General features: G+C 39.9%; 1 protein-coding gene and 2 long non-coding RNA genes across 3 annotated transcripts in view; 2 read left to right on the plus strand and 1 right to left on the minus strand.

Annotated features, from left to right (window-relative positions):
- DCN (decorin) overlaps window positions 1–14,092 on the minus strand; it is a 47,099-nt gene extending 33,007 nt beyond the window's left edge. The window contains exons 1-2 of the mRNA XM_090042674.1: window positions 13,931–14,092; window positions 10,492–10,732 (exon numbers count right to left, since the gene is read on the minus strand). Of these exons, the coding sequence (XP_089898800.1) occupies window positions 10,492–10,696 (205 nt within the window). The 5' untranslated portion in view covers window positions 10,697–10,732; window positions 13,931–14,092. The remainder of the gene's footprint in view (window positions 1–10,491; window positions 10,733–13,930) is intronic.
- On the plus strand, window positions 4,624–7,165 carry LOC149865927 (uncharacterized). The gene is made up of 3 exons (XR_016441808.1): window positions 4,624–4,703; window positions 5,665–5,837; window positions 6,600–7,165. It is a non-coding gene; the product is annotated as an uncharacterized LOC149865927 (long non-coding RNA).
- Window positions 14,093–20,531: 6,439 nt separating the features above from the next.
- The window catches only part of LOC149865928 (uncharacterized), a 36,488-nt gene continuing 30,960 nt past the window's right edge, over window positions 20,532–26,059 (plus strand). The window contains exon 1 of the long non-coding RNA XR_016441810.1: window positions 20,532–20,632. This is a non-coding gene — a long non-coding RNA (uncharacterized LOC149865928). The remainder of the gene's footprint in view (window positions 20,633–26,059) is intronic.

The following is a 26,059-nucleotide window of genomic DNA, read 5'->3' on the forward strand; positions in this document are numbered from 1 at the left end:
GATGCAATGTACAGCCTCATATATTTTCTATTCCTTTTTTAACATTTGAATTAAGACAGAACACATGAACACTGTCTGACATTTGAAATGTTCACAACCTTTAATTCCAGAGTTCATGAAGCGTAAGGCAAGCCAGCTCATATAGAGTTACCACATTTAAAAGATGATTGTTACCCCACAGTGGTATCAAGACAAGTCATTTCCTTCAAACCGCAACTTTTCCTAGTTGGTAACCTAGGAAAAGAACTATTGTTATATGAACTCTGGGTATATATGAATTTTTAATGGTGATCAATGTAGTTGTCCTAAAGTCCAGTAAGAAATGAGCCCTCTGGTTTATGGATGTTCTAGGTACCACTTTTTCTAGCTCTTATTTCCAAACTGAGTATTTCAGTAAGCCCTGTTAATCCTAGCATTATGCTATATTTGCAAAAATTACCACAACCAATCATGTGGCAGTCCCATTGACGTGCACAAGAGCTTTTACTACAACGAAGGCTCCACAATAGCATTAATGATGGATGTAGCCAAGATTTTTTTTAAATGGCTTCCTGCTCCTAAATCTGTATCTGGGGACTTGAATGAAATCTATTTCTAGGGACCAGAATGAAACTCTTTTAAAATGATTGAGGCCCCAGAAGTTTCCACTGACCTCCCATTGATAAGTGCTGGAAGTGCTCAGCAGTGCTGGAAAGTGAGTTGTTCAAATCGGTGTTCAAATGTGGGTGTAGGGGTTTCATTTTGGCACCCCCTTTTTTTGAAGTTTTGTCTTTTTAAGTCTTTGGTTTTATAAACAATACTACTCTATACAAGGAACAGATCCATTGCTTGATCATTGCTAACCTGAAACTTTAACATCTGAGCTAAATTTATCAAACTTGGATTGGTAACCTTAGATCTTAAATCCATACATCTGCTGAGTTATTTGAGGCAGCCAAATATAAAAATGTTTTGCTTCTAATATTTATCCATGCTAAGTGCAATGTGGATTTAATCAGTTGCCGTTTAATTAGATTAACCTTTAAAAGCTTTTGTATAAAAGATTCATCCTGCTTGAGATGAATTAGGAGTATGACACACTGGCAGAAATAAAAGTTTACAACTCATACTGTCCCTTATTCTGTAGAACAAGGACTTGGAGTATGTAATAAGCTTCTCCATATATTGCTGCCAAGATTTCACTCCTAATTTGGATTATATTCCAAAAGTTAATGGCAAAAATGCTCATTGGCTTCTCTGATACAAGATTATGGCATTAGATCACCAAGTATATAGTGTGTGCTGATGTGTCATTTTGTCCCCAGGCAAACTTGCTATGAGACAGTCTTTCCTCAGCAGATAGCAGTAACCCTGACAACTGTCTAAAATGCACTACTTTTTCATTTGAAATGATAGTCATGAGGTTATTTTTTCACTAGATGTGAAGGGCTCACAGCTTTCCTGAAAATAAATATTAAAATGGTTTAATCATTTGTTTTCATAATAATTTTCTTACCTTCTGGCTGCCAATATAAACCTTATAAATAAATTTAAAGTAAAATAGTGTAAGCAGGGGAGGCAGGGCATGTGGCACCCTAAAAACTGTACAACTGTAGCATTATCTGATGCCTTTGGAGCATGGTCCATTTAGAATACTTAGATTACCAATGAGGGGGTTACTTGGAAGAGATTAACACTTAGTTTACCAGTGAAGGGTTTACTGGCTAGAGGCTAAACCTTGCAGTGAATTTTTAGACTGTACATTTCAAGTTTCAAATATCAATGGTCTACAAACTCAAACTCTTTTCATGAATAACAGTGAGCTGTGACATTGATGGAGAATAAAAGTGACAGCCAGAAAGACATTGTAGGTGTTACCTCTGCCAGTTATGGCTTTCTTTGAACTGATCTGAGAAATGGCATACCATACCTATGTCAGCTTCTCCTGCAATGTGGGTGTGTCTACATGAGATGCTATGTCGCCATTGCAATGTGCCACCGTGACATAGCATTGGTAGGCACAAACTGTGATGCTGCAGCTGTGTCACCATAGCAATGTGGAAGCTCACCGTAGTGGTCTGCTATGGTGACATAATGGGTAAATATAACTGTGCACCACCAGCATGATGTAATCCAAGCTGTTACTGTGCACTTCTAAAAGGATACTAAATGAGGGTGCAATAACAGTGGTGCCATAGGGGCACGTGTAGATGCTCCATATAAGTATTTGCATATGTGTGTTTCTGCAAACATGCACATAAACAGAAGAAACCCAAAGAGAACACTGTATTGAAAATTTTCATGTTTGAGGTATGAGACAGTAACACCACTGGGATCCCTTTCCTACAGATAATCAAAATCTACCGAAGATACCCCACAGGTTCATGGGAGCCAATGTAAAGTTAAAGTATATGCAAAGTCAAGGTTCTGCTAATTCCTATGAAACCATTCTGGTGGGTGGCGTTATCAGCTGGGGTGAATGTCAAAGGGTTCTATAATATGGCACCTGGTTTAGATAAATATACTTGTCTTTCTGGGACACTTTTTATATATGCAAGTTTATAGCCTCTATCACCAAAGATTCTGAATATTATACAAACTTTTGCAAATATATCTTCCCTACGTCTGTGGGGTATGGAAGAACAAAATCTATTTTTCAGCAAGGGGAACTGAAGCACAGAGGTTAAGTGATGTCCAAGTGATATCCAATATATATGTAGTACAGCTAAGAACTGATCAAATACATCCTGAGGCACAGGCCAGTGAGTACCTTGATCACACAGTCCTATTTGATTTCCCTAGAAGTTAGGTCCTGAAGTTTATCTTTCCAGTCAGAGGTCACAACAGGAAGGGGAAGTCATCAATATGATGTCTTATCTTGTGGTTCATGGTGTGTTTTAGGTGGCAGAATATATAAAAGTTTGTATTTGTTGCACATGTCATATAGGGATATGCTTCGATATGAGATAAAGCAACAGACCATACTTCCACAGTCTGACGTTGTCAGTGTGCTTTGAGCTCGGATGTTGATTAGGCCCATTGTAAAGTTAGAGATCATCACTGTTTTCCATATTTAGATTTCCAATACCCCCAAAGTTCCAGATTGGTGAATGAAGCTTAAGTTCATAATCCTCTCTAGTGCTTTAGTTTTTGCATCAAAAAAGTGTGTCCATGCAATGCTGAGATTGCACAGGCAAAAGAGCAGATACTTTAGCCATGTAATTTATAAACAACTTCAACAAAGCAACGTTGTGCATTTTGTGTACATTTTATATCATCTACTGCATGGCAGTAAACAGGCTCGGTCCTGAACTAAACCCATAAATAATCCTTCCATCCTCAACCTTGTCATACTCCTAATTCATCTCAAGCAGGATGAACCTTTGGCAGTGGGCCGAAATGGAGATGGTGATCTGAAAGTTTGGTTCAGATATGCTCATAATGAATTGCAACACTCACAGTATTATCACAGGGGTTATGTTTTGGGGCTCTTTAAAAATCTGCTCTAGTTTCCATGAACAGCTGTAGCCAGCTGAGTTTCATTTGATTCCCAGCCTACAATCATCAGACTTTGCTGTCCTAAGTAGGCCTCCCTAGCAGCTGCCTGCATTTCCTGTACACGCTGCTCTGTGCTCCAAAGAAACTCGGGAGACGAGAATCTCCTGGCAATGATAGAGAAAGAATTTGGGAGATTGCATCATTGAGCCAACTAACAAGCCTGCACCCCTTGATGATGTACTAAATGAAGTCTGTGGGGAGGAAGACCTGAGGACTGTAAATAGGGTAAGCAGCAGATTTGGGGACTGGAGTACTTAGAAGTGAAAAATAGGATGTGGCAGCTGCTTTTTTATTTTAAACTCTTATTGTTGCCTGGATTCTGCTTCTCATAAACTACAGACTTCAAAATATAATGAGATTTTGTTTTAGGTTGTGTGGCACTTGCAAATGGTAACCATTTTATTAATTGCTTCCTGAGACCTGTGAAATAACAAATGATTTCCATCCTTCCCTGAGAAGCATCCACAATTCCCCTCCCCAACACCCTTCAGAGTAAAAGGCCAATCTTTACCTTCACATGGCTGTTAGTCAATCACCAGTGCTATTGTTTAACATTTTCAAAAGTGACTAAGAGATAAGGGAGTCTAACTGGCTCTGAAAAGTTTGAAAACATCACCCACTGTTTTCCTACATCCAAGGCACTGAAATCGCCATAAAATTATGTCTTAGTGTTACCAGAAAGTGGCCTGCAGTTGTTTTTCAAATCTATTCACTTTTCCAACTTAGAATTTCATGGCCCATGAGTCTTATAATATGGCTTTACTTTTGTGTGATCTTTACTTTACTTTCCTGATTACTTTTTTATACTGTTATAATATGTAGCTTTGGCCAGAGCTGGCATTATATTTCTGAGAGGGCCAAGGCAAAAAATGAGACTGCTCCCACCTTCCAGCTGAAGACTGAATGACTTGCACTAGCTCACTGTAGTACAGCCCCTCCCCCGCAATGATCTCTGGCATTTGTCCTGATTGTTTTGTCCTTCTTTATGGGAAACAAACTAAAGGTAAGACTGGGTATGTCTACACTACATCCCTTGCATTGATGGTGGCACCAGCTCTTAAGCAAGGCTTACCTACCTCCTTGTTCACAGGTATTGATGCCAGAAAGGCAGTGAGGCTTCATCACTTTTCTACTGTCATCCACATTGGCATTAGAGGAAAAAACCCGTAAGTTGAAGTCTCCAAAACTCATGAAATTTACTTAGATTTTAAGATGTAAAAGGTTATTTCTGGATTTTTTTAGTTTGCCACACACAAGTATACATATTGCAAGTTAGTGGAAAAAAATCAGTAGAAGACGATTTTGATGTTTCCAATGTGAATATCTCAGAGAGCTCTCCAGTGTAGATGCAATTATTCAACAGATTTTTAAAAGACTTCCATAGACTTTATAATCAGAAAGGGCAAAATGTAGGTCTGTGTATCACTGCACCTCAAACTTAACTCCATCACTATATATAAAACACATTAACTTGTGCTTGACTAAAGTACATTTTAGTTTTCATTTAAAGACCTAAAGAAGCAGATAATCTAACACATTCCCTGATAGTTTGATCTAGTTTTTAATCTTAACATAGTTAGCAATTAAATTGGTACTACGAGGCATAGATAAATTTCAGTCCCATACTTTGTCTTTTAATATTTGTTTTTTCTTACAGATTCCGTAATCTCAGTTTTCTTAGGGAGAATTTTTAGCATTTGTTGTTGATGGAGAGGGACAAGTTTGAAAGTTTTGTGCCAAAGAAGCAGAATTCCTTTAAAATTGAGTAAATACTTCCAACTTGAGCCTTGAATAAAGAATGGAGTTTCCAGTGGAAGGCTTTAAACAGGCAGTAAACTTGTGTACAGACTTGGAAGGTCAATGAATTAATATATTTCCATGAAATAAAACTGAATTGAGATTTTGAAATACTACAGCGATTGGACTTTACACTTCTGTGAGCTTTCCACTAATTAGTTCAGAATGTCTTTCACACCCTGATGCTTTACACTATGATGCAACTTTTTTGAGGGTGGATTGGTAAAGAAATCCTATACATTTGATCTAAGACTAAAATACAGATTGATGTCGTAACCCTACCTGATCTTTAAACCACTTGACTATGCCTCACTTGTATTATCTTTTCAGAGCCACATTGACTCCATGGATGTGCATGGAAGATGCCTGAAGGAGCCCTCATTATGCCCCTTGCAGTTAGCAAATTTCATACATTACAAAAACTGCTTCCTTCCTCCTCTGTGTGGACAAAAGATGCCCCAATTGGGGAAATATGGGGCAATGTTCATGCACCATATGAATAGGTCAGTCGAATCTTCTGCATCTGTTGATGGGGTGAATGAGCATGTTCTCCATTCTGGCCTACTAAAGGGCCCTGGGTTTACTCTTGTTGAAGTTGCCTCTGGGGAGTAAGACTAAGGATCTGACCTCTTGGCCAGAGGTTGCATTCTAGTGCTTGAGTAGAGAAAAGGATGGAGGAGGGTTAGAGGGATGTTTTCACTATATTTATTATTCTGATACCTGTACAACAGGCTCTGACCAGTTGCATCGGCTATATAAAAAATCTAATTTTGAGATTAGTTGGCTTTGATCTCTGTAGGAAAGCAGACTAGGTTTTAGATGGTGCAACAAACAGTTCAAGACAAAATTACTATGAAGAGGACTGCTGGGGCTTCACTTTTGGCAAGAGGTAGTAGATTCTGGATAATATAGAACCTTGTTAATGAGAAACCAAAATAGCTTTGTTTTCTTAAAGTGCTGAGACATATTATAGTTAGGGAATAGATCATAAATCAGGTATGCTTATTGGACTATGTTCTTGACATGCCCTTTTTCATAACTACAAGTACATTCTTCTTTCTACTTTTGAGTGTGGGAAGTTTGATTTTCCTTACTACTAGTTCAAGTTTTGGCTTGGAGGCAGAACAAATTAACTCCAAGGTATGTGCTTAGTAGGATGTGACCATGTTTAAAAATACAGTCATACAAAAATACAGCTGACATGACTGTAACTGGAGTGCCAGGTCCTTTCTTACTCTATTTATTTTATTTAATTTTTTTTTAAGCTATTCCCATCCGGTGCTGGTGGAAAAGACTTATCCAACACACAGAGGACTAGGAGAAAGGCTAGAGCTGATCACTGGACCCTGTATGGTATAAATCAAGCTTTGACAGTTCTAGAAATGTTCTTGGCTTATTCAGTACAAAACAGTATTCAAACATAGATGCTAGACTTGTTTAACTCCTGGAGGGGTAACATTTACAAATAGTAACCTCCTATCACAGAAGGGCAAAGGTGGGGGAAAGAGGAACATGTTTCTGTGAGTAAACTAGAGGTGTGTCATCTTCCAGTCTGCAGAACTGGCATGCATGGTTCCAGTAGGAACCCGGCCCATGCAGATTATCCAGGGTATTGGACACTAGGGCTGTGAGAAGCCTCAGTAACCAATTTGATTCAGAGGCGATTTGACCCAATTTGTGGCCGAATCTCTGAATATGAATCAAATTGGGAGACCCATTAATTTCTCTGAATCAAATCAGAAGCTTGCAAATTGATTTAGAGTGATTTGGAGATTTGGCCATAGACTGTACAGATAGCCGCTAGGCAGTGCTGGCAGGAGCAGCTGGGGGAGCAGCCAGACAAGCCCTGGCTTAAGCTGGCAGTCCTGGGAGAAGCCATGGCTCGTCTGGGTGCTCCTCCAGCTGCCCCCCTGCCAGGGCAAGGCAGGCAGTGGTGGCAGCCCTGGGAGAAGTGGGGAATGATTGGGGAGCTGGGGGATCAAATCAGGAACTGGGGGAAGCACCTGTTCATTCCCACAGATCCCTGATTGTTCCCTGCAGCCCCCACAGCTTCTCCTGGGGCTTCCAGCTCAAGCTGTGGCTTGTCCAACTGTTCCCCCAGCTGCCCCCCACCAGCGCAAGGCAGAGAGTGCTAGCAGCTCTGGAAGAGGCTGCAGGGGATGGGGGATTGAATTCAGAACTGGGAGTTGGAGGGAATGAATAGGGGCATCCCCCCCAGTTCCTGGTTTGATTCTCTGGCTCCCCAATTATTCCCCCCAGCCCCTGCAGCTTTTCCTGGGGCTGCCAACACTGCCTGCCTTGCCCTGGTTGGGGGGCGGGGGGGGGAAGCCGGACGAGCCACACCTTCTCTTGGGGCTGTTGGCTCAAGCCTGGGGTCATCCAGCTGTTCCTTCAGCTGCTCCCACCGGAACTGCCTGCCTGTATAGTCTATGGGTAAATAAGATTTGGTGCCAAGTATCTTCAGATTTGGCTAAACTGAATCGAGGCAGTGATTTGAATCTACAAATTGAATCACTGTTCCTCTGAATTGCCGAAACCAAAGTGAATACTTTCCACTTCACATAGACCTATTGGATACCCTACAGCCACTCTTTCCCAAGCCAACTGTTGTTCTTTTGCTGGAGTAAGGATTGTAAAGGTCTTGTGCCTCTTACAAGGGTAGACTTTCCTTAGTTTGACCGCTGGTTCTTTGGTCTGACTAGCACTGGGTAAGTCATGGCTGAGTTTTCTAATGGCTTTCTTTTCATGGCTATATTAGGTTGCATCTAGTCTTCATTTTTTCCCTGTAGGCAAGGATGGAAATTGTTAAGCTTTTAATATCTCCTCTAAGGATCTTACTATTGCATGTGGCCTTTTTTTTGTAAGCTTCCTTGAGAATAGATGATTAAAGCTAATAATACTTTTGGATAACTAACTTGGTTGAATAAAAGGCCTGTTAGCAGTGATTTGCATGTAGGGAGAGAATTCCTTAAGATTTGTAATTGTAGTGTGAATTCTTGAAGACACGATTTCTCTGACCTAAGCCACCGTTCTGTGGTTATTCATCTAGCTTGCAACATTATGCAGCTAGCTTGCAACATTTTCTTGGCATCATGTAGTTCATATTTTGAAATAAAATCGTAAAATATTTAACATTTCTAACCTTACCCAAGTCAGTGTTACTAGTTGTTTTGCTGTTGGCTGGATTTCCTTCACAGAGACATGGTTATGGGCCAGATAAATGGACAGTTGAGGACAGATCCCCAGTATGTGGAATCCTTAGCTAACATATATTTGTCTATGCAAGTTCTTTCCCCAGAGTAGGAAACTGGAGGGATAAGGTCGTCTCTGCTTATCTCCCTACCTTCATCAATTTACTTGCTATAGGAGAAGCCTGAAAGTTGTTACAAGACAAGCTGCTGTAACAGAATATTTGGGATATAGAGGAAACCGAGTGCCAAAACTGAAGAACTGAGCATACTTTCCGTGCATCTGGCCTTACTTTACAGGTGAGAATCCAGCCACAGATATGGATATATGTCAATTTCCTGAGATGTAATTTGATTGCATTTCCAAGCCAGAGGCCAGATTTTTATTCCGGAAGCACAGTATTTTCCTCCACAACCTACACTGTATAGGCTTCAGGCCAAGAAGGGTGTGCCCATCTTCCCTACTTTTAAGCAGCACATTGTGGAAGTGCTGCTCTGATGAAATTATCTGGATATGTAATGTTTACTGGGGATGAATTTCCTTTTCTAGTGATCCTTCTCCATGGAGAAGGCCAGGAGCAAATGTGCCTAAAGAGGGATAGCTCAGCTCTGTGGAAACCTTACCACCAGGGAGTTAACTGATGAGACAGGAACATTCCAGTGTATATTCAGAGATGCTAATCTTCTGTGTAGATGTCCTAACCCTTCTGCTAGGTCCCTTCTACAGTGAAAATGAAGGAGACCAAGATCATAGGTCCCAACATAATTTAAACAGTGGCACTCTTGCCATCTTTTTTCATAATTACATGCTATTTCCCCAAACCTGTGAAGTTGTTTTTCTTCTTTTCCATTTTTTGGGGGTGGGGAAAGGGTGGGGGATGATGGAGTTGCAGGAGGGAGCACTTACATGTATACAATAACCAGCAGGAAACATAATAAAGGCCCAATTCTGATTGGCAGACTCATACGCTACCATTGCATAGCTATTAGCTGTGGTTTAATAACTAAAAATAGTAAAGCTATAGAGTTGAAAAACAAGAACCATGTATTCATATGTTGAAGCAGCTGAGATTTGTTTGTTTAAAAAGCTACTCTTATGATTATATTGAGTTTGTCTCTGTCAACTGATTGAACTAACTAGCTTCTTTGAGGAAAAGAAAACACAATCTTTGGTAATCTTTTGTGCACTAGATTGTGATAGCTTTACTCACATTGAATACTACTGGCTCAAAACAAGAATAGATTCACTGAAGTAGCTGCACTACATATATCTTATCTACAGAAAGAATTCAGTGTGGAGGAAGTTAGGGAGTGAGTTTACCGAGCACTAACACCATTGGTTGGTAAGCTCTTAAAATGTTGCTTCTTTGTGAATTAGGAAATTACACTGACCATTAACAATATATTACAGTGCTTTGTATGTATTATAATTAGTTCCAAAAACGTCTAAGGTTTCAGACTGTTTCTGAACTGGTTTGTCAGTGTAACTGGTTCTAATATGACTAAGTTTGCTCACATAGTTCCATTGAAACGGAGTGATTTCTGTGGTGAGGTACAAGTCTGAGAGAGACAGAATTGGAATCTGGCCTGTGGAGTTTTGAACCTTTTAAGATTTTTCCATCCCTACCACCTAACCTCACTGGATTCATTTGACATACATAAATGATACAACATTGAAAAGTGATTTTTCTGGCAAACAGATTTCTGTGGTTTTTCAAAAAATGTGCACAGAACACACACGTTCTCATGGGCACCAGAAATGCCTAATTTAAGTCCAGGATTTAATGGGACTCTTCATTTTAACTCATTTTAGTTAGCCTCAGTAAATTTAAAGTATAAATCAAATTTTCAACAGCACCAAGATTATAATATGGTGGGACCCCATTTTGAGGCTATATACAATCATGGCAAGTAATCAGCTATAAAGAAACTGTGGACAAGTGCTGTAAGAAGCTCTACCACGGCTTACCTAAATCAGAACACTGAACAACACGAAGATGGCACTGGCAGCGAAATGGGCATACTGGTCCAAGTCCAGGAAATATAGGCTCCTCTGTTGCAGGAATATCAGCAGACCCTTCATCTTCTAGCATAAAGTCAAACAAGCCTTTTTGGTGGAATGGCTTGGCCAAGCATACTGGCAGAAGTAGCAGGAAGATCAGAGACACTTTCATGGTTCAGTTCATGTACTCAGAATAGAGCCAGTGGACCTAGGATTCAAATACAAAGTTTAAAGAGTGGTAGATTCTTTTCATTGCTCCACAATCCCTTACAATTTTTTTTCTAAGGAAATCCAGCAAATACAGACGTATCCATTTATTAAGCTTTCCATTAAAAAGAGGGCACTTGTTGGACCGGAAAATGATAATTGCTGGTCAAAAACTTTTTGCAGAGGGGTTTAAAGATGACACTAACCACATCTGTTTGCATATTTAGGGTAGTATTTATTAGGAACAGACAGTGTCGTCAAAAAAATATTAAACAAAACTGTCAAGGCAATAAGATACATTTTCCATTTGTCAGTATGTTGCCAACATAAGTTTGACTGTGATTTCATTACCATTTGTTTCTTAGCTATGGGTTTGTTCCTTTGGGAGTGAACCTGTGGTTCCCAAACCCACCATAATACTTTATTTCATGTTTTGTGAATTTTTTTTTTTTTTGAAGTGCCAGCTTACTGCATGTGTTTTAAATTATAGTTCATTGAGGTTGATTGGGAAATGGAGCAAGATCTAGTGATGGCATGGGGGATGGGACTTTTTAGTTTCAATAAGTTACACTTATTTCCCAGTTTAAAGGATATTATGAAATAGAATCAAGTTTCATTTCACATTGGTTTCTTCTTGGCTTCCTTTCTATTTTTTGTGCCTTTGGTTATGTTACTTTATAGCTGCATACTCTAAAAAGTATCTTCTTTGCACTGCAGAAGCATTTAAATTCATGATTTTTTATTGTCAGCACATTTTTGACAATCCATTGGGTTTAAGGGCCCAATCCTACCAAAATGTATGCACAGAAGCAAAATAATTTATATGAGCAGTGCTACTGGAATCCAAAAAGAAAACTATTATTTGTTTTCAGGGCTGGGCTGTGACTTAACTTCACCAAATTCTTCAGTGTATGGCATGCATTATTCTATTTAAAAGGGAATAGTTTGAGAGTTATTTATAATAATTATTACAAACTATGAAAATAAGTGGACTTTTAAGGGGTTTTCTGTTTTCAAAATATGCAGTAAAAAGCAAAACTTATTTTTAAAATCCTGTCTTGGGACAGCACAATTTTGTACAAATACCTAAGCAATAAAGAATGATTTCTGAAATGTATTAACTAGACATTAGGAATTGCTTACAGAGGCCTTTTTCTGAGACTACTTAATCTGTATACATAAAAGACCTGGTAGCAGTAAAAATAGAGTAAAATAAGAAGCACAGGAAAAGACACATTCTGTATTATACCCAAGTTCAATTTCCTTTAAGGGTTACTTAATTTGCATATAGTAACTCCCAGAATGCAACACCACAACTTTTGACACAGCCTAAAGGAGCTCAGAAGGTTGCCATGCAAAATATGATAATATTTTAAACCTGCAACTAAAACATTTAGTTCACGACTGTATTCTTAATCCAATTTTGATAGTTCAGCATATTTATATTCTTTAAAGGATGGTAGTAAGGTGACAATATATTTATAAAAAAATATTCTATTTCTAAGACAGAAAGTTAAAACATGAATGCATTCATTATATTATGTTATCTTTTGCAAATAAATATTAAAAGAATAAAAACAATTCTTCAGAATGTCTGTAAGCTTTTCATATGCTATGTGAATCAGCTACAGACAAACATCCTCAAAGATATTGGCAATTGGGGTATTTTTTTCTGTTGTTGATTCACATGGCAAGTGGCTGCTTTAAAGAGGTACTTCCATGTACAAATTATCTTTGACCCATAAATTTCAAGAAAACATATTCAGGGTTATCCTTTGCAATTAATTTATTACTGGGGTGGGGGAGGAGGGAGAGGGGGGGCAGTGGTACTTTCCAAGTTTTACTCATGTACACAAATATTGATGACATCATATGTATCAACTAAATACTGTCCCTGGGCCTTATCCTGCTGTCATGTTTTCGCCAAAACTCCTAATAAGAGTTTTGCAATGAGAGTTTTGCATTAGTGAAATGGGAGTTTTGCATTAGTGAAAATTCAGAGAGGATTTTGCACTGCATAATCTTAAGAACTCAGTGAGGAGGAACTGTTGCATGATAAAAGAAAATGCATGTTATTGAATAATAGAATAGGAATATATCTAAAAACAAAAAAAAACCCTTTTTGAAAGCAAGTATAAAATTGTTTCTACTTCATTTGTAAAAGAAAGAAAAAGAAGGAAAATGTGAATTAATTCCTTAATGGTTTGTGATTATGGTACTTGGGTCTGGAGTACAAACCTGTTTAAATCTGCAGTAATTATATGTATACAATGTGGAAGCCTTCCAGAGACAGAGGAAACTACAACATAGACTTGGCTCTAATTCAGTTCAAAATAGTATGGAAAAAACCCTATATTAGTTCATGTCACCAGAAGACATTCTGTTGGTGATAGTCATGTCCCCTTTCCTTAAAATTAATTAAAATATTACATCACCCTTTGTCCAAGAATCTCGTTCAATATCACAAAGTTTGTGTTCAATAAAATGCACACTTTAAATTTTTTTTCTTGATCATATGTGCTACTTTTTCTTTATAATAAGCCCACACATGTAGAAGCTCAGGCTCTCAGACTTTAAAAAGAGGCTGAATGTCTACTGACAGGAGTCTCAACTCTGAAGAAATTTAATTTTTAACCTATTCATTCATAACAAACTTCTCTAGAATACGTTATCCATGCATGTATTCTGAAATGCAACTTTCTAACGTTACAAAGACAAGCATCAAGTCTGTATAACTGTCAACTACATTAGTTCTCTGAAACTAAATAAAGACTAAAGTTTAAAACATAAACAAGGACCGACTGCAAAATCACTATCTGTATTTTACAATCATCATATAAGTGTTCACACATATTTCTGCTCTTACTACATCATATTCTCTAAACATTTGACTACTAACAAAATATTCTGCTGCAGAAGTTCACAGTCAGAATAAAAGATATATAGCAGTGCTTATACACAGCAAAACAAAAAACAGCAACAGTCAAATAAACTATAAGAAATGGTCCACAGTCTTTGAGAATGAATTCAGCTTCACATGTTCTCATATAACACAAATGCTGGGTACAACATTAACATTGCTACACTTTGAGCAGGATTTTTCTTGCTTCTCCTATAAAATGCAACACTTTTTGCTAGAGACCTGTCTGAAATTTTATTAGTCTGCAGCATAGTTCAGGACAATTATTGAAAACCATACCTTTTAATCCAGGGATTTGCAACAGGAGCTCTCAAAGCTGAGGTGTAATTAAACTAAATATTCAGCCCAGGCAAAAGACTTCGCAGGTGTGGAAAGGAGGAGGGGGCAAGTTGCTGCTCAGTGACTGTCACTTGGTGGAAAACCCTCCTGCTTCTATTCGATAGCACAGTTAAAAAATAAGGTTTCCCTCAATGAACACAATCCAGGCTGACACCCACATTAGATCATATGGTAATGATATGTCTCCTGTATTGTAGCCAGAAACTTTATCAGCTCCTTTTCTTTTCATTTGCCTTATTTCTTTTTCATTTGTTTAGGTTCGCAAACTACTTGTACAGTACAAGTCAAATGCACAACTATAATTTATCTTTGCTATTTTGAATATTATTGAAGATCCCTAGAGCATATATTTACTGTAGTTTTATTTGGTTTTAACTAATTTTTATCATTCATTTTGCTGGAAAAACAGATTTGGGTATTTTTCTTGTTTATAATATGTGTAACTCAGGGAAATGATATAAAGTGTTAGTCAAAATGTAGATTAATTACAGAAAAAAATGCATAACTTTAGTTTAAACTACTTATACAGATTCTAGCCTGCTTTTGCTAATTTTTTAGCCATTGTGCTAGCCAAGAGGCTTATCTAAAATAGTATAATTCCATATAGTTTGTATGTCTGTTTGTTAAAAAAAATGCAACGTGGTTCTGACTGTGTGTGAAAAGCCTGTCACTAATTGTTTTCATTACTTGAATGATTCCAACATTTGTGGTCAGAAATGTTTCTTATAAACATTTAAAAAAAACCTACCCCAAGATAAAACTGTAGAAAGAAAATTAGAATGAATTCATTTTTTTAGGAAGAGGGAGGCTTTTATGAAGCATGCATATAACAGTGTGTCAAGCCTATTGTTCAGTTTTATATTTTGTTTTGGTAATCTCCAGATCTGTTTAATTTATGTGTCAGAAAATGCTGAAATAAAGTTTTCCCTACCACTGCAAAGTGGTGACAACTCCAGTAAACTAACTGGAGCCCTTATATGAGGATTAATATTTATTTAGTAAACTACATGCAGATGTACCTTTCCTGTGATGTTACCTCTCCAGTCTAAATATTGAAGGCTTGTGCTTCTGTGTTTTGACTCTACCCTTTATTCCTGCCCTTAGGCTGTGACCAGGTGCAAATCTGAAATCAAAGTCTTTGAAACATGAAAGGTCATTGAAGAAGAGTTTGAAATTGTAGATTCACAATAAACTATTGAAAATATATCCACATTCTTAATCTAATTTTAAAAGAAGACAATTCAATAATTCTAAATGTATTGTTTTGGTAATAAAGACATTGGCAAATAACTTATCATTGATGCTACTGATTGTAGCAAAAATCTGTAATTGGAGATTTTACATGAAAGGAAATATGCTATTTTAGACCTTACTGTTAAAGCAAGGATTACCCCAACCTCTTAATATTTGAGTCAACACAGGAACTGTAGGGAATCGGATTCTTCCTGTGTACTGGAGGTTGGACACAGTAATTGGTTATGATTTCCATTGTCACATTTTGATATACATGATTAATTTGCCTCCCAATTTTTGTATTTAGAATGAAACATTATCATATCCAGGTGTTAACCATTACATTCAGTGAAATCTAGGCTTCGTTTTAGCAATTTCAGTGATTTAAACAAAATTGCATCAGCTGGTTGAAAATATTTCAGGGAAAGATTTTTGAGGGCCAGGTGAGACTGAACTTGCTATCTTGTCACTTTGCCTCTCCTCCAGTACTATCCTAATGCAATCATTCTGGGCGTATCTAAACAAGACATTTACTGTGCAGCTGACTAACTAGCTCCACAGTAAATGGCTCAGCATCTATGGGTACAGGAAACTAATAAACTCCACAGCAGTAACTACAAATCCTACCCTGTAACTACAAGTACTACCCTTCTGTGGAGTTTTCTCATGCACATGTGTAAACACTAAACCAGCTGGCTGGGGCATGAGGGCGCTGCCGGCCAGCCCCATACTGAAGCATCTTTGTGTCCCATCCAGCCCCTCTGCAACACATTGAGCCAGTCGGAGCAGCCCTGAGCTGACAGGCTGACCCCTGGGACCCCCTTGCCAGCCAGAACTGCTCTGACTGGGCTCCATGTGCTGTGCATAAATTAACTCCAGAGCTACCTGCTCCAGAGTTAATTGCTCCTGGGCACATGTACATGTGTGGACATGCCCTCTGAGTATTAAGAGGGTGGAAGCTACTGTTATTCTAGTAAGTTTTTTTACCTTGTATTGGGGAAGGAGAGAGATTGTGAAGGAACACAACTTCTTTCCTTTTCCTGTCTCTGAGGCTAGGGAGAGCAGAAAGAATCATAGAAAGAAGGACAAGAAGGGACCTGTAAGATTATCAAGTCTGGTCCCCTGCCATGGGCAGGAGGTAGCTGGGCTCAAATGAGCTCAATGAGGTGCTTGCCCAGCTTCCTCTTGAACAACGCCAGAAATGATGACTGCACCATCTCTGTTGGATGTGTGTTCCAGATTCTAGTTACCCATACAGAAAAGATGATTCCCTTATGTCTAGTTGAAACTTTTCCTCAACTAGCTTGTGCCCATTGGTCCTCATCCTCCCAGCAGATGCTTTTCTGAAAAGTTGCTCACCCAGCCCCTGGTGTTCTTCCTTGACATATTTGTGGGTGGCTATTAAATCACCCCTCAGCCATCTTTTACTCAGACTGAGTGAACTCAGATCCCAAAGTCTCTCCTCATAAGGCCTATCCCTCAGGCCCTTGAGTATGTGGGTGGCCCTTCTCTGCACCCTTTTGAGCTAGTCCAGATCCTTCTTGAAGTGCGGTGCCCAGAACTGGACACAGTACTCCAGCTCTGGCCTCACCAACAAACAATAGAGGGGGAGGAGCACTTCTCTGGATCTGTTGGCGACACATCTGCTGATGCACACCACAGTTCTATTTACTTTGTTGGAGACTTCATCACACTAGTGGCTCATATTCATCCTCTGGTCAATTGTCAACCCCATGTCCCTTTTGGCTGCAATGCCAGCCAGTGGACCACCACCCATCATACAGATATGGTGAGGATTCTTCCTACACAGATGAAGGACCCAGCACTTGTCCCAGCTGAACCTCATCTGATTACATTCAGCCCATAGGACCAGCCTGTCAAGGCTATCCTGGATCTTTGTCCTTTCCTTGGATGTGCCTCCTTGTCCCCATAACTTGGTATCATCTACAAACTTAATCATTGTGCTTTTCAGTCCCTCATCCAGGTCATTGATAAAGATTTTAAAGAACACAGGCCCAAGCAGTGATCCCTGGGGGACACCACTGGAGATGGCCTTCCAGAATGAGACCACCCCATCAATTACCACTCGCTGGGATTGGCCACTGAGCCAGTTGCCAACCCACCTCACTGTAGCCTGCTCTAGGCCAGTACTCTTCAACTTAATTGAGAGGATTTAATGGGAAACAGTATCAAAGGCCTTGCTGAAATCTAAGTAGATGATGTGCACCTCCTGTCCCATGTCCAGCTGGTTAGTTACCTGGTCATAAAAGGACACCAGGTTCATTATACATGACTTCCCCTTGACAAAGCCACGATGGTTGTTTCTCAGTACCCACCAGTTGCGAGCTTGTAGTTGATGGCCTCCTTGACAATTTTTTCAAAGATTGTTCCCAAGACTGAAGTCAAACTAACCAGTCTATAGCTAGCAGTGTTGTCCCTCTTTCTTTTCTTAAAGATGTCTACTATGTTAGCCCTCCTCCAGTCCTTCAGGACCACTCCTGAGTTCCATGACTCTTCAAACAGCCTTGCCAAGGACATCGCTATGAGCTCAGCCAGTTCCTTCAACACTCTCAGATACAGGTCATCTGGCCCAGCCAATTTGAAAACTTCCATATGATCTAAGAGTATCTTCACCTGTTTGGAACTAATTTTATGTGAATTGCTGTCATTGCTGTATTCTCTGTGCCTCTAAAAAGGTAATGAGTTCTTGCCCGGTTTCAGGAATACTGATGTGAAGAAAGTATTAAGGATCCAACAGGAGATAATTTCCTGTCCTCAGGTACTTTTCTGTATAAGGAAAAGTATCTACACTTGGTGTATTCAGTACCTAAACCCCGTCTGAGGTGGCTTTGATATTCTTTCCTACACCAGATTATTTATCTAATTGGTAGTTGGAGGTGCTAACAAATTGAACCAAATACATATTTGTATTTCTTCTCTCTTTGCTTAGTGTGTTTGCCAATTCTCTGGGTTTTAGAATTCTTACTAAAGAAGGGATCTTATCTTTTGCACTCCTTCTACTTTAATGAGCACGTAATTTAGCTCCCAATTCCACATTAAGTACTCTTATTATCCATCATCTCAAAAACATTGATGGATAGGCATAAGTAGCCATGGCTGGGAAAGCAGTCCACAGATAGCAAGAGTCTTCTTTTTTATTAACATCACTGATGTGCATCATGTGAAATTAAAAAAAGTAAAAATCTCTCCGTTTTCAAGACTGGGAATCCATAGGTTAAAGCATACCACTCTTTGTATAAATTCTCAAGTAGTAATGTTTCCCATGATTTTGGCTAGTGTCAGAGAGAATGCTGTATTGATCTTAGCAGACCCATGCTTAAATGTCTACCCCTTGAGAGGTGTGTGTGTGTGTGGGGGGGGGGGGTTATAAGTGGGGAAGGCGGCAGTCTCAACTTGACCATTAAAAATCAATTTGGGATTAACTACAGGCCAGCCACAACAGACCAGCTTGAGAAAAGCTTTCTATGAGAATGTAGTGATGAATGTGGACCAGGGGAGAAAGGAGGGCTCTGAGGAAACTCACATGGAAGGATAAGCAAATTTAATTTCAAGTGAGCAGCAGTTTCCATTAGTTTTTGGCCATTTTGTTTTAGCTTTTTGAGTACAGATTAAACTTTAGGCCTTTACTTCTAACTTCAGTGTTATTGAAATCCTTATTTAGGCGTCTTGTGTCATTCCAGATGTACCCAAAAAGTACTCTATACCAGTGTACCTCAACCTGTGGGTCAAAAGAATATGTAAAAGGGTTGCAAAAAAACTTTAAAAATGGATGAGCAGACTTTAAAAACAGATTCTCCTTTAAAAGAGAAAAACATGGGAAACCTTGCAAACTGTCAGAGTTCCAGCCCCACACACTGAGAAGCTGGGTCCTGGGGGTGGGGGACAGCAGGTCAGAAGTGAGGGGCACTGGGTTGGGACTGGCCATTGATGTTTACAAAGGGGTCCTGGTACAAAAAAGGTTGAGAACCACTGCTCTGTACACTACCACGTCATTCCATGCAACAATTGAAGCAATATGCCTTGCGGGTCCTCTCTTAGTCAGGGGTTATGAAACAGCATTAAAAAATGAGCCAGACTTCCTGTGCAGCCTTAAATGTTGTTTAAGAAACTGGTGCCAGATCATGAAAGCTATGTGAACTGTTGTACTATTAAATCATATACTTTATTTCTATATTAGTCATGGAAAGCAAAATAATTGGTTCATGAGACACTAATTAATTATGCTTCTGTTAATGGGGAATGCCTCTGTGCTCCTGAATTCAAGATATCAGAAATTGGGCTACTGAAGTAGGATTTGTCTATGTATGTACATATTAGAACATTCATATGTATATGTTGGCAGTGTAGCTGTGAGGGTTTGGCTAGGGTGTAGGGGGCTAGGCCTGTGGATAGACCCTGGAGGGTTGGGGGGGCAACTAGGAGATCAGCAGGGTTGGGGCACAGGTTACCAGAGCTGAGAGAGAAGATCCAAGAGACATAGTCCATGACAAAACCAGAGGTCAGGAGCCAGGGATCAGGGAACCAATGCTGATTCCCAGGGAACACCTGAGATCGGGGTCAAGAAAGCCAAACAAAGTCAAGATGCCAGGAAAACCAGAGAGAAGAACCAGTACTGAGTTTCAGGGGAAATCCAAGATAAGGGTTAAGGAAAGCCAAAGCTGGGTCAGAAGTCAGGAGAACCAGGGAGAACTGTAAATGCAAGGCTTGTGAAGACTGAGGCTGTATGAGGGTGTGCCTGCAACATGAAACTATAGGTGTGTTTAAAAGGACTAAGTAGTGCATTCAGCAGCCAATCTAGTTGCAGAGAACCAGGTCAGCCACCCAGATGTGGTAACTCACGTGCTTGGCCCAGCATACTTTGATATGTCAAAACAGAAGCACTTCCAGTGAATCTGTAAATTCTGCTAAATACCTTGTCAAAAGGAGACAAAAAAAGGAAAGAATATATCAACTTTTACAAGTTGGATTGAGTCTTACAGAGGTAAAATATATGTAGGGAAGAAACAGATGTGGAGGATTCTTACATGGCAAAGGGAAGGTGGCATTTGTGGGAAAGAGATGAGGATGGGATAGTGATAGTGAAGATGGTGGTGGTGATGACAACGATGATAAGACCAAGAAACATGATATGCTGGCTTTAAGTGAAGAGGATTCAAGAACATCTTTCATGTTTTCATAAGTCTCTAAAACAAAGGTAAAATGAAAGTGGCAAAGCAGAAAAATGACCCAATATATAATTATTATTTTAGGATTTAGCTTTGCTTTTATAACAGAATACGTAAGATTTTTTATGCTGTTTCAGGTTTCTGTACTGTTTCCCATCATCATGAGGTCTGAGTTACTGTGAAATTCAAAATCAAGACCATCAGATTGCTTGTCTATTCCAAGGTAATTTAAAATTAGGATCACTGAGCTATAAAATACATTTTAGGTTTAAATTCTGGGAATTACTGTAATGAAGCTTACTGTTGATCTCTCTGGAATGGTTCCAGATGCAGCATGGCACTTAATTCTTTAGCTGTTAGGACAATTTTACTTCTTCAATGTAGCTAGCCATCAACCATCCTGAAGCACAAGGAGTGACTGATCTAAAATTTTAAACATTTTTACTGAACCTAGTGTTCTCACTTACTTTCCATGATAGCAACTTTCTACAGTTAGTTATATCTTGAACTAAAAGGATTTGTTTCATGTCATGTCTTTGTGACATTGAATTCCATCTTGTTTTTGCACTGCAGCAAAACATTTAAACAATCAGGCTTTTGAAAATCATTGGTTATTTCAAGAGCAGTCAATTATTTTGGCTGGAGGGCCACTTCACAAATTTTGGTGAGCTGTCGAGGGCCTGGCCCCTGAGGGGTAGCCTTGACCCTTGACAGGTGCCCTGGCCTCTAGTTGCCATCTTGGTACCAGAAGTCCCACACAGATGTTTTTGTCCTGATTTGTATGTGTTTGCATTGTGTATATATAGAGGTGATTGCATAATAGCACAAAATGAAGTCTTACTGGGGGAGGTGTAGATGGATGGGTGGGTATGAGGTTTGTGGGGGCAAGTGGGTGTATGTGGGGAAGGGTGTGGGGGTATGTGTGGATGTGTGGGTATGGAGAGCTTGTGGGGGCTGTGTTTGTTGGGATGTGTGGATGTGGGTGGGTGGGTATGGGGTTTGTGGGGTGTGTATGGGGGGTGGCTGGGTGTGTGTGGGGAGTGTGGATGAATCTGTGTCATGAGGTGTGAAGGTAGTGTGAGTGGGACTCCCCCCCAGAGACCAATGGGTGTGTGTAGGGGGTGCATGTGAGGAGGGGTGTGGGGGCAGTGCAGTGTTTGTGGGGTATATGGTTGCGTGTGGGAGAGAGTGTGGTTGTGGAGTTTGCGGGGGCCGGTTTGTGAGTATGGTGGGGTATGCATGGGAGCCCCCTGCATGCACCCCTGACCTGGTCAGCACCAGCTTCCACCCCATAACAAAGCTGCATGCCCTGTGGCACCTCCCTGCCACTGCCAGCAGCATGCAGCCCCAGCATGCCCCACGCCCTCTCCAGAATGACCCCGGCAAGAGCACATAAACAAGACACGTGCATAGCCCTGCTCTGGCCACCATGTGTGCTCCTCACCACCTGCCTGTGGTGTGTCCTACTGCCCCCTGGGCACACAGTGGGGCTGGGATGGCTTCACGCTGGACTGCCTTGCAGTCCTGGCAGGGACCTGTGCACAACCCCAACCTGCTGCAGACTCACCTGATCACACTGAATAGCTGCAGCAATAGCAGCACTGATGGGGCAGAAGTGTCCTCTATGCAGGGGAAAGTGGCTCTGCCGGGGGAAAAGTGGCCCCTCCTGCAGCAGCTATATGGAGTCCGCATCTGGCTGCTCTGTGGCTTCTCTGCACTTCCCCTGCTGCCTCATGGGGCAGCTTGGAGGTAGCATTGACAGTGCAGGGCAGCTTCATGTGGGCTCCATGCAGCTGCTGCAGGAAGCACTGGGCAGCTCTGAGGCAGAGAGGCTGCTTTTCCCTTGCATGGAGCACATTTCTGCCGCACCAGCACTGTTGTTGCTACAGCTGCTCAACATGAGCAGGCAAATCTGCAGCAGGCATGGGGCAGGTCAGGGCTGTGAATTCATCCCCACCAATACCACGGGGCTTCACCCAGAAGCTGTCACCACCTGGGCTGCCTAGAAAGGCAGTCCAGCATGAAGCTGCCCTAGCCCTGCTTCGTGCCTAGGGGGTGGCAGGATGTGCCACTGTAGGATGATGCCTGGGCCAGGCGGGACCAAGGGATCTACCGTGAGCCAGACAAAGCCCCTCCACAGGTGCTATTTTGCCCACCCCTAGGTTCTTTCATCTTCCTCTTGATTACCATTCAGTTTATCTTCTTTTCTATCCTGTATTTGTTGGACATCCTAAATTCTCAACAAAATCAGTTCAGTTTTTAATATAGTAAATGCTGCTGCTTATTGAACAAGCTTTCATTTATCCATTTTGTAAAATGTGTGTAAAATCCGAGAATATTTATTTTTAAAAATTTTATAGATTAAGTATTAGCTTGTATCTACATGTGATAAATGTCAACTAATTCATTTGAGAATGTAAATATATTAGGTCAGTTCCTTGATGAGTGTAATTTAGTTCAGTCTGGTTCCTTGAACTCAAGGAATGTAACTATGGTGAATGGTTGAGAATTCAGCCCATTGGAATGACTTGTTTATTTTTAGAAACTATTTTATAAATTTATCTCATAGAAAATATGGTCAAGATTTTCAAATGGGCCCAATGATTCCATGTGTCCATTTTTGGATGCTCATTTTCAGGTAATTTAAATGGTTTTGATTTTCAAAGACCTGGAACTCAGTGTTCTCTAATCATAAAATAATACTTCAATGCATAAGTTGTGTATCAAGAATATGAAGTACCCAAAAGAAGTAATCACTTTTAAATAGCTCAGTTAGTGAACTCTTTTAAACTAAGTGAACTTCGTTTAAGAGCTGGATGAGATGCATAACTTGCATTTGAAGAGTCCCCTCCCATGTTTGAAAACAAAAAGACTATTTGGGACTCATTTTCATTTAAAAATCCCAAACCACTGCATATTGGCTCTTGAGACTTGGACAGGTTGCAACAGCCATTTCTCATCTTATTAAATGTCTTCCAACGTATGTTCCTGCCATCCGTCTCTCCTTTGCATTGTTTGAACTAGCTCCATTAGAAGTACCTCTCTATTAGTCGCTGGCAGTAAGTTCTGCTTTCTGAGAAACAATTTGCACAGTGTGCAGCATGTTCACAGCCTGCACAGCAGTTGCAGCAGTCTTTATAACCATTTAAAATAATAGAAATCAGGGAGAGAAGAGATGGAACAGGGTCATAAAAGTGAACAGCTGTTTTAAGAGACGATCTAAGAGGAGGGAAGGAAATCACTTCTAAAAGACACGCAACAAAGTTTTCCAATAACTTGAGGTTTTGCTGAATCTTTTGCAACTTCAGACAAGTTTGAGAGAGAGGGAATTTTTTTAAGTTTGAAAGGGTTTTCTTTTATCCTCTATTTGGAATGTCTTGTATTTTGTTTATCCTCTTGCCTGGACATTGCATTCTGTTTGGCCTGGAGTTTCTAATCTTTATAAAGCCTACATCAAACTTATCTACAAAACAGTTCATTTTGTTGAAAATGTCTGTTATTTTGAATCCTTCAAACAATAAGTACCAAGATATTGAAGCTTTTGAATCCTTCAAACAATAAGTACCAAGATATTGAAGCCTGTGTTCTATTAAACACTTGGTTGCATCAGGCAATATAAATCGTAAAGCTTTGTTATACTAAGGGTTTTTCCACATGTTGGCAATGTAAATATGCTTTGAAGTTAATATAAATTACATTTACCTATGTAAAGGAGCCATAGTAAAAAAATAGGTTTGGATGTAAGTGGGAAAAAAGAAAATTCCTATATAGTCATGACAAAGGAGAACACTTATATACAAGCTTAACTTTAAACAACTGAATAGCTCTACTGAGTTTATTTGGATTACATGCTTTGGATTATTTGGATTACATTCTTAAGCACTTCCCTGTATATGGGCCTTTTATACTCAGTATTGTATGACCCTGTTCCAGATTTCACTGAAGTCAGTGGATACAGCCCCATTGACTTTGGAGAACTTTGGATCAGGGTCTACATTTGTAAAGAATTCATTTTCTTTTGAGAGGTTTGCTTCACCAGTTTACTCTCTTTGATTGTTTTAAGATCCTTGAAAAAGGCATGCACAGGAGAAGGAAAACAGAGATGGATTTAAGTGTCAGGCCACAACCTTATTAGTAACCTGAACCATCTCCCCAAATTCCAATGTACCAGGCATTTTAGGTGGGTTTAAGTAGGCCAAAGGTATTGTTCCTACCATGTAATGCTCCTAAAAATGCTCCTTACATGTAGGGCATTTATACACATGCTCCAGGAGCGTATGTTGGGGGGCATTTTACTTAGACTGTATTCAAGAGCCATTCTAATTAACGTGCCCAGAGCATTGTGCATCAGCACCCCATGCTTCAAAATGGCAGTGGGGACACTTTATTTAAAGTTTGTTGAACAAGCTTTAGATAAAGTGCCTCTGCCACCATTTTACAGCACAGGGATACTGATACATGAGATGCGGGAGGCTGCTGGAGCACAATAATTGCCATGCTCCAGCAAACTCAGTTAATTGAGTCTGCTCTGATGCTCTAGACTTTCAGTGTGTTGAAGCAGCCTTCCTGCTCTTGTATAGGCACTCAGAGGTACTAGAGTTAATGCTCATTACCTAAAGTGCAATAGTGAATGTGTAGATGCACCCAATTAATCCCAGCATGATCTTTTCTCTCAGTATTACTGGCCAATCAAACCAAACAGAGTTTAATTTGGTTTTAGACAACCTGTTCTTTTTTCAGCTTGTGTCCTGGGCTGTCTGGTTCTCATGTAAAAGCAATGGAACCATTTACTCAAATGTCATGTCATTGCTAAATATTAACTATTTAATGATTATGAGTGAATGCAAGGGATGGGGATAATTAATACAATAACTTTAAAATATGATAATACCTCACTTTTATATAGTGACATCTAGATTATATGGTAAACTTTTCATCTGTGGATTGCAAAATGTTTTATAAAGGAGGTATGTCATTGAATCATATCATAAAATCATAGAAATTAAGGGCCAGAAGGGACCTCAAAAGAGATCGAGTTCAGCCCCCCTGCTCTGGGCAGGAATACTGCTGAAATCAAACGACTCTATCAAGGAGTTTGTCCAGTCTCCTCTTGAGTTGGGGACTGCGCCACCTCCTTGGGAAGACTATTCCAGGTTTATAGCCTTTGCTCGTCTTCCCTCGGGGCGCCCTAGTGAACAGATTTCTGTTCACCCCTTACATACTTATAGAGGCCACCAATTCCTCCCTCAAGTCTTCCCCAGTCTGAATAATCCCAGATCCCTTAGTCTTTCCTCATAAGGTTTGTCCTCCAGGCCCTTACATTATACATCTACAAAATAAAACGTATTTGTATGTACAAGTAGGAAAAGGTAGAGAATTGCTCTGTTCTTTGTGGTGGTGCTTGGAATACTGTGTCCAATTCAGGCATCACCCTTTAAGAAAGATGTATACACACTGGAGAGCAATAGAATGAAGAGGGTCAGGAAAATGACCTATGAGAAAAGAGTGAAAGAACTGGGTTTATTTGGTCTACAAAACAGATGACTAAGCGGGATGTAACAGTAACAGTATAACAGAGCAGTATCCAAATATGTAAAATTTGTTATAAAGAAAACAATGATTAATTGTTTTCTATTCCACTTGGGTAGGA

This window comes from Crocodylus siamensis, chromosome 4 (genome assembly GCF_052110815.1).
Source record: "Crocodylus siamensis isolate JL-2025a chromosome 4, ASM5211081v1, whole genome shotgun sequence".
Lineage (NCBI taxonomy): Eukaryota > Metazoa > Chordata > Crocodylia > Crocodylidae > Crocodylus > Crocodylus siamensis.